The 14,428-nt window shown below is 49.5% G+C and overlaps 1 protein-coding gene across 1 annotated transcript; it reads right to left on the bottom strand.

The window, feature by feature from the left end:
- Positions 1 to 1,973: 1,973 nt before the first annotated feature.
- CHMP1B (charged multivesicular body protein 1B) lies at positions 1,974 to 13,097 on the bottom strand. Its single transcript, XM_071569273.1, has 8 exons — positions 12,942 to 13,097; positions 10,032 to 10,129; positions 9,216 to 9,362; positions 7,985 to 8,053; positions 7,644 to 7,751; positions 6,656 to 6,699; positions 6,255 to 6,327; positions 1,974 to 4,922 (listed from the first exon to the last, which is right to left on the bottom strand). Exons 1-8 carry the CDS (start codon positions 12,955 to 12,957, stop codon positions 4,878 to 4,880), a joined length of 600 nt encoding a protein of 199 aa, XP_071425374.1. The 5' UTR covers positions 12,958 to 13,097; the 3' UTR covers positions 1,974 to 4,877.
- Positions 13,098 to 14,428: the final 1,331 nt, after the last annotated feature.

Genomic DNA, 14,428 nt, shown 5'->3' on the forward strand with positions numbered 1-14,428 from the left:
GGAAAAAAGGCTTCTATTTGTCAAATTACCAGAGGAAAAGCTGATCTTACTGTTATGGACTTTATCCACTTCCAGGTCATAGCAATTAGTCACAGCAGGCTTGAGGAGACTGGAACTAATTTACAACACTCTGAACTTCTCCTGCGGATTTCCAGGCAAATGTTGGGACTTCAGACAGAACCTGGGACTGAAAACCCACCAGCAACAGAAACTGAGCTTAATAATTCCAGTATTGCCCCATTTTACAGCAAGAGAAACAAAGCCCTGCCTGTGATACGAAGAAAGTGAAATAGAGACTCCAGGATCATGTTTATCTAATCTCTGAGAAAAGAAAGAGGTCTTAAAAGATGTAATTGAAAAGCACTGAGCGTCTCTAAAAGAAGTTTTAAAATGTTTTTCTATCCCTGACAGCTCCTTCTGACAGAAATTGAGTGCCATAAAGAATTATCAATCAGATAGCAGGGAAATTAAATTAGGCTGATGATTATCTTGTCAGATCCACATATTAGCTGAGACAGAACATTCATTGCTTTAGACTTTTGCACAAAGATTGTTTTACTCAGACTTAATAAATTGAGAATATTCTAAGCAATACACACAGGAAAACATCCTTTAGACCAGAAATATGCAATATTAAATATTTTTATGGTCTGAAATGACCCTTATCTAGGCAGGGGCTGGGAGCAGCCTGTGTGCTGTGAGAGGGTCCAAGCCTGGCTGCTCCTCAGGGCTGGAAGAGCTTGCAAAGCTTTCCAAGAGCTGGGATCCTGCAGGGCAGGGATTTTCCACCCTGAACTGCAGAGCACAGCCTGAACCCCTCCCCAAGGAGCAGCAAAGGGAAGCAGGAGCCTGCAAAACTCACTGGCTGCATCTTCTGAGCTGCCACAGCTCGACGGGCAGAGAAAGGAGTTACAGCCTGTCCTGTCGGTGCCTCCTGCGTGGGGTGGGGATGGGGGACCTGCTGCCCAGCCAGGCAAGGCACTGACCCCTCCCAGGGCTCCACTGGGAAAGGACTGGTGGGAAAAGGAAAGCAGGGAGCCAAGTGCTGTGTGAGCTCAGCCAGGCCCAGGAGAGGGGCTCCCACCTGCCCTGCCCTGTGGAGCCCTGAAATCAAACCCTCCATCACAGCAAGGCTCAGCAAACCTCCAGCAAGAAAATAGAGTTTACTGTTAAAAATATTGCCATCAGCACACAGGGATTCCTTCTGTGTAAAACAGAAATATCACCACAGGACCAAAGCAGGATGACAAGTAAAAAAACCATGATTTAGTTAAAAATTGAACTTTAAAGAAGTTTAAAGCACAAAGTGAGTCACTATTACACTCCTAACAGATCCTGAAGACCCAAATTAATGACTGAAGGCAGCAAGGGGATGTTTGAGGAGTATTTAGTGAAGATTGCCAAGAATCAGCCTGTGCCAGGTGCTGCCAGGCTGGGCCCTGCATGGGCAGGGTGGGGGCCCAGCACAGGCACGTCCTGCCCAGTGGGCACTGCCCAAAGCCAAGGTCCCCCAGCAGGCAGCAAATCCCACCAGCCATTCCTGTAGGACCTACAAAAGCAAAGCCTGAGGCTCCCTCTGCTGGTTCCCAAACAACATTAAAATGGAAGATTTTTAGGTCTGGGAAGGACAAACCCAACCCCAAACCCACACCCACACCAGCCCTGCCAGTTTTCCACATGACCCCCGATTTTGTGTATAAGGACAGAGAACCCTCTGAGATGCTCAAGCACGAGGGATCCCTCCATACCAGACTGAACATAACAAAAAAATCATAAAATTGTTAATAATTAGAGCTTTTTTGTTCTACTTAATATTAATTACTCCCTAATTGTCCCACTTCTCAGAGTTCCCACTTTATTTTCTTCTTGTTCTTCTCCATCCATATTTAATTTTCTGGTTGTCTTCCCCCAGGAATGTCATGGCTTGTGCTTGTTTATCCCTGCACAGAGCAGTGACAGCCACACACCCCAAGGAAATTGTCTGTACAATTTTATTTACCACCTGCAGTTACATTTACAAACTGTCCAGTACAAGTAAAGCAGTTTTCAAAGTGAACTCGACCAGAGCTACAAAAATTATTCTCTTCTCTGTACACATCACCAGCTTCAGAATTGGTTTCTATGCACAACTGCTGATTATATTTAACAAAATCAGTGTTTTTTGGCTCCAAGAATCTCCACAAAGGCAACTTGATCGTTTGATCCCACTGCAGTCGTGTCATTGGAGTTCTTGTTCTTATTTTCCTTCCCCCTCCTTTCATCTGAAGCTCTTCATGGCTTTGCTTGGGGACTCCAAAGGACACAAACTGCTGCCACACACCCCAGCAGTTGTAGGAACAGAGGACAAACCACTGAGCACAAGCAGAAACATTTGGAGCAGATGGTCCTGCTGGTCACAGAAACACTGAAACAACAGCTGGGAGGAAGTTCCACACCAGCACATCCAAGGGATGGAACATGAACTGCCCCTGGACAAGCACAGCAATGACAGGAGACAAAACATGTTGGAGTGAGGAGCCAGAGCTGCCCAGGGAGGAGAAATGTCTGGAGGAGCCTGGAGAGAAGAGCATGGAACCCAAATACTGCTCTGAGAGCAGCTTTGTCTGAGGCATTTTTAGGAAACATGAGAAAATTATACATATTAGAAGGTATAACAGTTAAAAGTTGGTGAATGCAGCTCTCAGCCACCCTTGCCCAGGGGAGGGCAGGAGAAGCTGCCAGGCCCCAGAGCTGGCACGGCTGGAACACACCAGAATCCCTGGAGTGAAGCCAACAGGGCAAAAATTCCCTGTTTCCAACAGCTGTTTCTTCCCCAAAGCAGCTAAGCCTGCCTGGCTCTTGGCATCACAGTCCCCCAGACACAACTTTAATTGGAAGTGACTTCATTAAGTCAGTCAAGCCTTTATGTTTGTTAATTCCTCTAAAGGAGTAACACTGGAAATCTCTGGGGTCCTGGAGCTCACCAGCCTGGGATAAGATCAAAACTCCAAGCCAGGCTGTGCACCACCAATGAAATAATGAGTTTAATTAATATTTATCTGTCAGCAGTCTCAGTGCCACCTCTTTGTTTGGAAATTCCTCCAAGGCTCACAGAAACTGGGAAAATCAACCATGTGGCAGCTCAGAGTTGCTGTCTGACCCCTCCAACAAAACCAGTCCAACAGCAACATCATTCTGAACTTTTTGAGGATTTTAAGACAGTTTAAATGAAGAATAATCAAAATAAGCCAGGCAAGGTCCTGGAGCTGCCACATAAACCACTGAACTCATCAGCACTGCCTGGGCAGCTCCCACAGACAACCCCAAGGAACTCCAGGGTGCAGAGATTCCAAGCTGGAAGTTTCCAGCAACATCATGATATGAAGTAACTGAATATATATAAAGAAAAAGAAGCAAATCCAGCAAGGCAAAGGCACACACACAGTCACCTCAGCTGGGTAACCTGTTGCATAGATACACCATTATCTTGGTTACATGTTCAGAGGAAAATGCAGCAAATAGTTCCTTTCCTAAGATGTTTGATTAGTAATTTGAAGGGAGTGTATGAAAACCATGTGGTTTTTAAACTTCTTCCAATTTCTCCTGTTTACAGGAGGAACACTCAAGGTGTTTACATTTATTTTCATTTAAACAAGGGAAGAGATCACATTTGAAACTAATTGTTTTAGTTCTGGCTGCCAGTGAGAGAGAGAATTCCACAACATTTTAGGTTGTTTTGTCTGTCTTATTTTCTTATCTTCTTTCCACAGTAGCCTTGATTCTTCCAGCATGGAACATCCTGCTAAACCTTTGCTGTGAGTTGGGCAACACACCCCAAACAAAGTCTGAAACTGCTCTGAAATGTTTCATCATTTTTGCACATTTTCACTGAAAAAATCCTGCTTGAATAAAAAAGTGAAGTATTTTTTTCCTTAAATATTTCCCCAACACTTGAAAACCCTGAACACCAGGCAATTAAAAACCATTTCCAAGCCTGATGCTTCAGACCTTCCCTCACCCCTACAAAGACAGAACATAAAAATGAGCCCAAAACTCAGGAGGATAATTTGAAGTCACTGTTTATCACAACACATCACAAGCTACAAATTTCTACAACCATTTTCTACAACTGCAGCAAGAGTTTGAAGCTCCTGAGAGCAGCCAGACCCTCCTCCTGTGCAGAAACACAAACTGCTACAATTACCTCCTCCAGACAACTGGAATATCACAAATCATATTATTCTATCTGCAGAGAGCAACAGACCTGACAAAGAGTCAATAAATATATTTGAGTCCTTCTGTGCTGAAGTGATGCCACCACAAGTCCCCAGTTATATGAAATCAGCTTTTGGTAACTTATTTTTGAGTTAAACTGCTGATTTTAGCACAACTACCTCACCTTTAAAAGACTAAAAGAACCTCAAAGTCCACTTATTTGTTTCAACAAGTGCATTTTCCATGGAGTCCACACTGTCCACCCCTGTGTGTTCCAGGAGTTTGGCTCTGAAGGAAAATTATCTACAAGCACCTGAACTGACACATCAGTTCTCCAACCACAGTTCTCTTAATTTAGAAAAATCACCTCATAATTTAAAATATATCTCAGTGACACTCTGCTTTGCTTTGCACTAGAATGTGCCAACATTAGTGGCTGACTCAGAACACCAACTTGAATTTGTGGAAAAAGCTTGCAAAAAATAGATCAACTTCCAAATGTACAGAAAAGGACGTTAGAGCTGCTGTTTTGGGGTCACTTGATGTATTTTAGAAAGAGCAGCAAGCGAGGAGTGAAGTACCCTACAGAGAGTTACAGAGTCACACACTAAGCCAGACTGTTTGCACCTCGGGGTGGTGCAGGGGCAGCTCCACACGGGGGGTTGGAGTCGGCAGCTCTGGGGTTACACCTGATCCCGGAGGCGGGCGAGTCTCTGCGACAGCTCATCCTGCAAGACACACACAAACACCATCAGCACCATCACAGGCAGTGCCTGCCCCCTCCTGTCCAGCTGGGGCAAACTCTGCCATGCTCTAACGAGCCTTGCCCAAGGCGGGCTGTGAGGGAGCAGCTACAGGGCACAGGAGGAGAGAAAGGCTTGGGGGGTTGAGGGTTTTTTCAAAGAATGTGGAATATTCCACAGGACAAAGGGGAAAGGCTTTAAGGTGAAGGAGGGCAGGGTCAGAGGGGATATTGGGAAGGAATTCCTGGCTGGGAGGGTGGGCAGGCCCTGGCACAGGTGCCCAGAGAAGCTGTGGCTGCCCCATCCCTGGGAGTGCCCAGGCCAAGTTGGATGGGGCTTGGAGCCACCTGGGACAGTGGGAGGTGTCCCTGCCCATGGCAGGGGTGGGGCTGGATGGGCTTTAAGGTCCCTTCCAACCCAAACCATTCTGGGATTCTGATGGTATTTGGGGCTCCCCAAAGATGGGTCAGTTAGTATTAGGCTGCCTAAATCCTCCTCTGTTCCTTTGGGGGTTCCCTACACTTCTCCACAAAGATGGGATGATAAAAATCAGTTGTTTTCTTGCCCTTCCCTCAAATATATTCCCCTAGAATGGCAAAACCAACTCACTAGAGACCTGTGCAACCTGGACATCAGAACTGTTCATACCCAGGACATTCTAAGCTATCCTTCCAGGGCAAATATGGAATCCTTTACACCAGTCCCATGAGACCTCTCCCATATTAAAGGTAGGAAAAACCCCAAAGGCCTGGTGTGTGCTATGGGACAGGGCTGGATGCATTGAGTGGGCAGTGGGCAGGGAGACAACAGGTTGGAACTGTGAAATAACCAGGCAAAAATACACCTGAACTTTCTGCATTTACTAAGCAGGCAAATGTATCACCAAAATTATTCTGATAGCAAGAGTGTTTTAACTGCACACTGTGTGTTTGGGGCAGTTGGAACAGAAATGCAGCTCAGCAGCAGAGCTTTGCCAGGGTGAGGCATTTCCTGCAGGAAACACCAACCCAGGGAGAGGCATTACCTCTCACAGCATTCCTGCAGGAAACACCAACTCAGGGAGAGGCATTACCTCTCACAGCATTCCTGCAGGAAACACCAACTCAGGGAGAGGCATTACCTCTCACAGCATTCCCCAGAAAACACCAACTCAGGGAGAGGCATTACCTCTCACAGCATTCCTGCAGGAAACACCAACCCCAGGGAGAGGCATTACCTCTCACAGCATTCCTGCAGGAAACACCAACTCAGGGAGAGGCATTACCTCTCATTACCTCTCACAGCATTCCTCAGGAAACACCAACCTCTGACACTCACCTGCTCTGCTGAGGCAACGCTGGTGCCAACAGAACCTGTCTGTCCTTGAGGTAGCTCCATGTTCAGATCAAGACTAAGAGGAAAAACAGAACAAAACCCAAGTCAGGCACGTGTGGATAAAGGGGGAAGAACAATAACTGACAGCAAAAGAGGAAATTCCTGAGGAGTACTGAGCCAGCATCTCATGAATGCTGTACTGCAGCTCCTCAGACAAGCTGTGAGTCATTCTGACTCACTACCAAGAAGGTAAGTTATACATGGCCAGAGGTGAAAGGAAAATGGTGTTTTAAGTCTGCTTTCAAGAGACAGACGTAAAAAACAAGGGTATCTGACACTCAAGTTAACAAGGAAGGGTTGTGAGAACCACTATTTATTCAAGAAATAGTCAAGATTTCACCTACCCTGCTTCATCTGCCATCTCCTGCAGCAGCATGTCCACCTGGTTCTGAAGGAAAACAAAATGCATTGTTGCATCTGGAGTTCCTGACAACTGTTAAATCTTCTGAGAACAGGAATTACTCAAACAGATGTAAAGGGAAATGCCTTTTGCAGAGCAGTTTGGTGTTTCACCACCAGAAGGGATGAACTCAAAATAAGGAGCAGTTTGGTGCTCAGCAGGTAAAATGACATTAAGTGAACTCTGGCTTGTGAAATGAAGATAAATAATTGAGATTCTCTGTATAAAACCCCAAACATACACCTGAGGGTTTCAAGTGCAGATTAAGAGCTACTAAAACACTGCTCTGCACAACATGGAAAAAAGCCCTTCTCCAATAGGTGTGATTTATTGAGTTTCAGTTTAGGTTTATTTTATTTATCTCCAGTAAATTTCTCTGACAAATGTTCTGTTGTAAAAGCACATTCAGGTCTTTGTGGAACAGCACAGAGAGAGTTGCTGGGAATTCTTAACAAGCATTGTTTAAAGATTTATTTTAGTGAACACATGTCCCTAAACTGGAGGCAGGTAAGTAACAACCTTTCATTGCATGTGCCACTACTGGTTTGGTGGTGACTCTTGTCATTTTGTTAACACCAGAGTTAGAACTCCCAGCATATTCTGCTCTGACAGTGCTGCAGTGTGTTCTCTGCTGCACAAGTTCATTAAGAACTCATGAAAACGCTGCTTATTCAGTAGGAAGGTGAGATTTTTCAAGACATAATTAAAATAAAGCCTGGAAAAAGAATGAAATAGGCTAAAATAAATCTTTGTGATCCTCTGTATCTGCAGCTGTAATTTGAAAGAGTCTCTTCATCATAAGGGAGCACAAAGCAAACAGGCTCCAGTGGCTGCTGCCTCAAAGGAGGCAGAAAGAAGAGCATCAGACAGTTCCATCTGGTTTAGACACATAATTTCAGTTCACCTTGTTAAAAAGACTTTACTGTTCTTACTTGTGGTGTTGTCAACGTCGTAGTGTTGCTCATTGTGTCTTCCATCTGTTGTGTCTGAACATCCAGTGTTTCAAACTGATGCTCAAATTTATCCATCAGTGCAGAGATCTATAAAAAACATGAATCAAATCAATCAACTGTAGATAACAAAGGAAATGTAACTGAACAAAATAGTATCACACCACAGGGACAGGCAGCCTCTGGAGATCAGAAGCATGTCCCCTTTCCCTCCCAGCCTCACTGTTTAAACTTTTTTCTTGATGGAATTTCCCCTTCTAAAACTTGTGTCCATTGTTCTTTCTACTTTGGACGTGCAGCTCCAAGAAAATGAAGTTATTTACCTTTTCCAAGTTCATGCTCTTCAACGTGGCATCCATGGACTTCACCACCCCTGCCATCGACTTCGTTACCTGAAAGGAGGGCAAGGAAATTATGACAAAGAAAAATGAGGAGTTCAGGAAGGGATCCTGCCCTGGGAGGGTGGGCAGGCCCTGGCACAGGTTGGGCAGAGAAGCTGTGGCTGCCCCATCCCTGGGAGTGACACACTCTGCCCCCCGTACCCTGCCCATGGTGAGGGCACTGTGCCCCCCATACCTTGCCCATGGTGACAGCAGTCTGCACCCCATACCTTGCCCATGGTGAGGGCACTGTGCCCCCCGTACCTTGCCCATGGTGAGGGCACTCTGCACCCCATACCTTGCCCATGGTGAGGGCACTGTGCCCCCCATACCTTGCCCATGGTGACAGCAGTCTGCACCCCATACCTTGCCCATGGTGAGGGCACTGTGCCCCCCGTACCTTGCCCATGGTGAGGGCACTCTGCACCCCGTACCTTGCCCATGGTGAGGGCACTCTGCACCCCGTACCTTGCCCATGGTGACAGCAGTCTGCACCCCATACCTTGCCCATGGTGACAGCAGTCTGCACCCCGTACCCTGCCCATGGTGACACCCTCTGCCCCCCTACCTTGCCCATGGTGACACCCTCTGTCCCCCGTACCTTGCCCATGGTGACAGCAGTCTGCACCCCATACCTTGCCCATGGTGACAGCACTGTGCCCCCCGTACCCTGCCCATGGTGACACCCTCTGCCCCCCGTACCTTGCCCATGGTGACAGCAGTCTGCACCCCGTACCCTGCCCATGGTGACACCCTCTGCCCCCCGTACCTTGCCCATGGTGAGGGCACTGTGCCCCCCATACCTTGCCCATGGTGAGGGCACTGTGCCCCCCATACCTTGCCCATGGTGACACCCTCTGCCCCCCATACCTTGCCCATGGTGACAGCAGTCTGCACCCCATACCTTGCCCATGGTGACACCCTCTGCCCCCCATACCTTGCCCATGGTGACAGCAGTCTGCCCCCCGTACCTTGCCCATGGTGACAGCAGTCTGCACCCCATACCTTGCCCATGGTGACACCCTCTGCCCCCCGTACCTTGCCCATGGTGACAGCAGTCTGCACCCCGTACCTTGCCCATGGTGAGGGCACTGTGCCCCCCGTACCTTGCCCATGGTGAGGGCACTGTGCCCCCCATACCCTGCCCATGGTGAGGGCACTGTGCCCCCCATACCTTGCCCATGGTGACAGCAGTCTGCACCCTGGCTGCCACGGCGTCCACGCGCGCGCTCATGCGCAGGAAGTTGATGGCCTGGTTCTTCTGGCGGATGGCGTTCTCGGCGTGGATCCGAGCCACCTCCATGTTGCCCTTCTGGATGGCCTGGCAGACGAGGACAAGGGGAAGGGGAGAGCATTTCAGCCTTCCCTGCTCTTGCAAATATGGTTTCTGAAACAAGCATCAGTTTGTCCCTGTATTCTTTTCTCCTCCCCCAGTGGATCCCAAACGTTTCCAAGGTTTGAATCCCTAATTTCTTTCCAAGGAAGGCAGCTCGAATGCTCTTCAAACAGGGGGTTTTACAGAGCTATAGAAACATAAGTTTCTACTCCTAAACCCACTTTCAGTCTCAGGCCCCAAACACAGATACAACCACACCAATGGTATCTCATGGAGAAAAATACACTTAAATAAATTTATTCTCTCTCTTCACCACCTCAGTGACTCCAAAGTGAGTCTGAAGTTCCTTTCCATAAGCCCTTTAAAAACAAGCTGAGAAACATTAAGTGTTTTTAACTTTGAGAACAATAGTCTCTAACAAAATACACAGAAGACAGTCCTCTTGGGAAGCAAATTGCACAAGCTGTCCAGGAGGATACACAACAATTTATCCTCATGTTTATTAATAAGCATGGGAAGATTTACAGTCATTATTTTAAATCCCAGACATTGACCACTTTATTATTAGGATGCACACCAGGGAAATGATAAAACACCAGATGTTTTCCTGCTGTTTGGTAAACAACAGATCTAAGAAGCTTGTTTGACACTTACCTTCTTAATTTTGGCTTTCTCAGCTTTTTCTTCTTTGTCACATTTTTTGGAGTTCCTGTTGAGTTCCTTTGCAGCAAACTTCAAATTAAACAGGTGTTCTGCAGTGCAAGTTAAGGCTCAAGAACGGGATTGATCCTTCAATTGTAGTATTTTCTCTCCTGTTTGAAGTGCTACCAAACCTTGCCCACACTCTGCTTCCCCATTAGTGCCACTAAACCTTGGAAAATGTTACTTAAGCCCTTGAGATCCACAGGATAAGGAGACATACCAAGCTGCTTTATAATTACAATGCCACTTGATATGTGGGTTCTAAAATGTACAGCCATAAAAAGTAAGTTCAGAACCCAAAGTGGCTCCATTTAACACCAGACCTACTTCAGACTGATCAACACAACCAACCAAACATCCCCCAAGAGGAACTGAGAGTCTTTCTCTGCCATTTCCTTTCCCCCACACAGCCAGACCCTGTGACACTCAGTGAAATGATGTGGTTTGGGGGCCCACCTGGAACCTCCCCATCCAAAACCCCCAAAGCCACTGAGGAACACGACCAAGGAACAGTGGAACAGGCAAGGGGCTCAGCTGGCCATGCCCAGGCTCAGCCCAGCAGGCACAACTGCCCTGCCCTGCCCAGATTCCAACTATTCATCCAGCTCCTTCCCAGCCCTGGGTCATGTGAACAACCCTGGGCTCCCTGACAACTCCATCATCTGACTTTTGGGCAGAGAATAATCAAGTCAGGAAGAGAAACTTTTCTTTTTAAAAAGTTCAAGTCCTGCTTCAGCTGAGAGCTCTAAGAAAACAGCAAGCCAAGTTTTCAGTGTGACTGAGAATGACTGCATTGAACAGAGAATAAAGTGTGTGCTGTAAAAATAACAATCAAAAACTGTCTCTTGAAATAGTGTTGATGAAAGCTCCCAAATAATATCAGTCTTTCTCAAACAAAATGGAAGTAAAAAGCTTTGTAGGCTTCTTTCCTGTCACCTTTGGTATCCCAGGAGGAAGATGCAGCAGGTACTAAGACGCTCAACAGTTAAGGGGAGCACAAAAGCTAAACATTAGAAGCACTTGAGGTTTCCTCATTATTTCAAGTATATAAATTATTCCGGAGCTGCTTTTATGCTTTCAAGTCCTGTCATGCATCTTAGAGCCTCGACAGCAACATGCAGATATAAGGAGTGTCTTTGATATCCCACAAACAAAGGTAACAGGGGTGATGTTACATTTAGGATCCACTAAGATAGGTACCAGTAGCACTGAAATTGCTGCTTGGATTTACATTTGCTTTAGAACCAGCCCTTCAGTAGCACTGAGTGCATTGCTCTGACACAGATCAGGTGATTATTACCAAGCAGGAAAGCACCTTTAGGTTGTTCACTCTGGTCAGAGACCAGAACTGTCAGGCAAGACATGACATCACCTACTCACACTGATACAGCACTTCAGAGTGGTTTCTTTTGAAAGAACTTCCTCAGTTACTCACTTGGGGCATTAGAACAGCTCACGTGCCACCTCCCCAGCTCTGCCATCCCTGAGCAGCACATTCCTGCCCCTCCCTTTCTCAGTGTGCCATAACCAGAGTGAAACCCAACCTGCACCAGGGTTTGTGACTCACAGTCACTGCTCCAGATTCCCTCAGTCCCCACCGGGACAGTTGGAACTCCAGCACTGCCTCACAGTCCAACCACACCGAGACCTCTGGAGTCTTGAAGGGGTTTCCTCCTCTGTGTTTAAATGGCTTAGAACAGAGAGATAGTTCAGCTCAGCCCACACAGTATTTTCTCTGTGTGTGATTCTTGCCCAGAGCAGGAGGCACAGCTGGGTGTGCCCATGGGGGCTGTGTGGGGACAGCCCTGCTGCCACCACGCCAGTCTACACACACTGCCCCAGCACACTGTTTATAGGATAAATTGCCTTTTCTGCCTCAGTACTGGGTTGTCCCTCCCTTCACCACAGTCCTGGGAGCAGAAACACCACCCTACCTCCAGGGAGGAGCTCAGGCTGCCTGGTCACGCCTTGGGAGGAGACACTGAACCTCCTGCTCCCTCCCTCGGCCTCCAGGGCAGCCCAACCACAGCGGCCAAGGATGGCTGGGGCTGGAGGGACTTGTGGACACCACCCAGAGCAACCCCCTGCCCAGGCAGGGTCACCTGGGGCAGGTGACACCCAGTGCCAGCCCCTGCCCAGGCAGGCTCACCTGGGGCAGGTGACACCCAGTGCCAGCCCCTGCCCAGGCAGGCTCACCTGGGGCAGGTGACACAGGAGCGGACCAGGGAGCTTTGGAATGTCTCCAGGGGGGTCTGGAATGTCTCCAGAGAGAGTCACTCCACACTCTCCCTGGGCAGCTGTTCCAGGCTCTGCCACCTCCATGGAAGAGGCTCTGCCTCATGTTGAGGCGGAACCTGTTGTGTTTTAGTTCATGGCCATTGGTGCTCACCCTGTCTCTGGGTATCACTAAAAGGAGACTGGCACTGCCCTGGCATCCCTGGGAGGTGTCTGTGTGCATTGATGAGACCCCTCCCAGCCATCCCTCCTCCAGCGTGACATACCGAGCTCGGCCCTGCTCGGTGTCACCCCCGACCCTGCTCGGTGCCACCCCCAGCCCTGCTCGGTGTCACCCCCGACCCTGCTCGGTGCCACCCCCGGCCCTTCTCGGTGCCACCCCCGGCCCTGCTCGGTGCCACCCCCAGCCCTGTCGGTGCCACCCCCGGCCCTGCTCCGTGCCACCGCCAGCCCTTCTCGGTGCCACCCCCAGCCCTGCTCGGTGTCACCCCCCGCCCCGCCGGTGCCACCCCCAGCCCGGCCCGCGGCCCGGGGCGGGGAGGCCTCGCTCGGCGCCTGCCCGGCCCATTCCCAATCCCGGGCGCATTCCCAATCCCGGCCCCATTCCCGGCCCGGTGCCCGGGATACTCTCCATGTTGGCCATGCCGGCGGTGCTGTGTCCGGGCTGGGCTGGGCCGGGCTCGGGGCTGTGTCCGGGCCGGGCGCTGGGCCCGGGGCGGCTCCAGTGGCGGCTCCAGTGGCGGCTCCGCTTCCGGCCTGTGACGCGCCGGGATGGGGCGGGACAGGGACAGGACGGGGCGGGACAGGGACAGGACGGGGCGGGGACGGGGCGGGACAGGGACAGGACGGGGCGGGACAGGGACAGGACGGGGCGGGACAGGGACAGGACGGGGCGGGACAGGGACAGGACGGGGCGGGACAGGGACAGGACGGGGCGGGGACGCGCCTGCGGAGCGGGGCGGGATCGGCGTGGGGTGGGGCGGGATCGGCGTGGGGTGGGGCGGGATCGGGATCGGGATGCGATCGGCTCGGGATCGGCTGTTCCACCCCTGCCATGGGCAGGGACACCTCCCACCAGCCCAGGGTGCTCCAAGCCCTGTCCAGCCTGGCCTGGGACACTCCCAGGGATGGGGTAACCCTGCGATCAGCTCAGTTGGTTAAAACTTGACTGTAATAATGCCAAGGTCATGGGTTCAATCCCCTGTGTGGGCTATTGAAGAGTTGCACTCGATGATCCTTGGGGGTCCCTTCCAGCTCAGAATAGTCTGGGGTTCTGTGAGCAGCCACAGCTGCTCTGCCCACCCTGTGCCAGGGCCTGCCCACCCTCCCAGCCAGGGATTCCTTCCTTCAAAATCCTGCATTCCACAAAACAGAGCCAAGAACAACCTGCTGTGACCTGTGTGGGAACAGCCCAGGGATGGAAAAACCTCCAAAGAGCTCTTAATACCCCCTCGGGCTGGGCTGGGGCAATGCATGGACTGAGCAGGTACATTCCTGGTACTGAGGAAATAATATTGGGAATAATTTGTTAGGATCAGAATTTACCCCATTGGATAAGACACCCAAGGTCTGGCAATGAAACAGCTGTTAAATCCACTCCAAGGCTCCATCCCCTCTTCTTGTTGAGGAAAAGATGGGAAATTCTGTCCAATTCCTGGCAGGGCCAGGCTTGTGTGTGACAGGAGAGTCTCCAGGAGGGACCTGTTTGTCCACGAGATGGGAAAAGCTGCGATTTGCTGGACCTGGTAATCCTCAGTGTCACCAGTTCACGGAAGAAATATTGTTGTGTGTGGTTTTAAAGCAAATCTGGGGAGAGCTGCAGCAGATTTCACATATTTAATGGAATTTGCTCCTCCTGAACAGCCTCCTGACACTGCACAGTAATTCCCAGCAGTAATAGTTCCTTAAAGAATAAGGTTTTCCAGGGTCAGAAACAGACACTACATCACTGAATAGCCACCTTTTTTCCCTCTAATATTCTGGGAACTCTTTCATTAGGACATGGAGATGGCAGTGATATTAGATAGGAAGTATTCGAGTGATCATCTGCCCTGAAAAATAATTATATGTTTCAGTGCTGTCAAGGAGAAGTGAGCCTGACCTAATTATCCACA

Source organism: Pithys albifrons, chromosome 14 (assembly GCF_047495875.1).
Source record: "Pithys albifrons albifrons isolate INPA30051 chromosome 14, PitAlb_v1, whole genome shotgun sequence".
Lineage (NCBI taxonomy): Eukaryota > Metazoa > Chordata > Aves > Passeriformes > Thamnophilidae > Pithys > Pithys albifrons.

Coding starts and splice junctions, on each gene's coding strand:
- CHMP1B (XM_071569273.1), bottom strand. Junction 8,054..9,215: donor CTGCTGTCACCATGGGCAAG/GTATGGGGGGCA, acceptor CCCTCCTTTCAG/GTAACGAAGTCGATGGCAGG. Junction 6,328..6,655: donor GAGATGGCAGATGAAGCAGG/GTAGGTGAAATC, acceptor TTTTCCTCTTAG/TCTTGATCTGAACATGGAGC.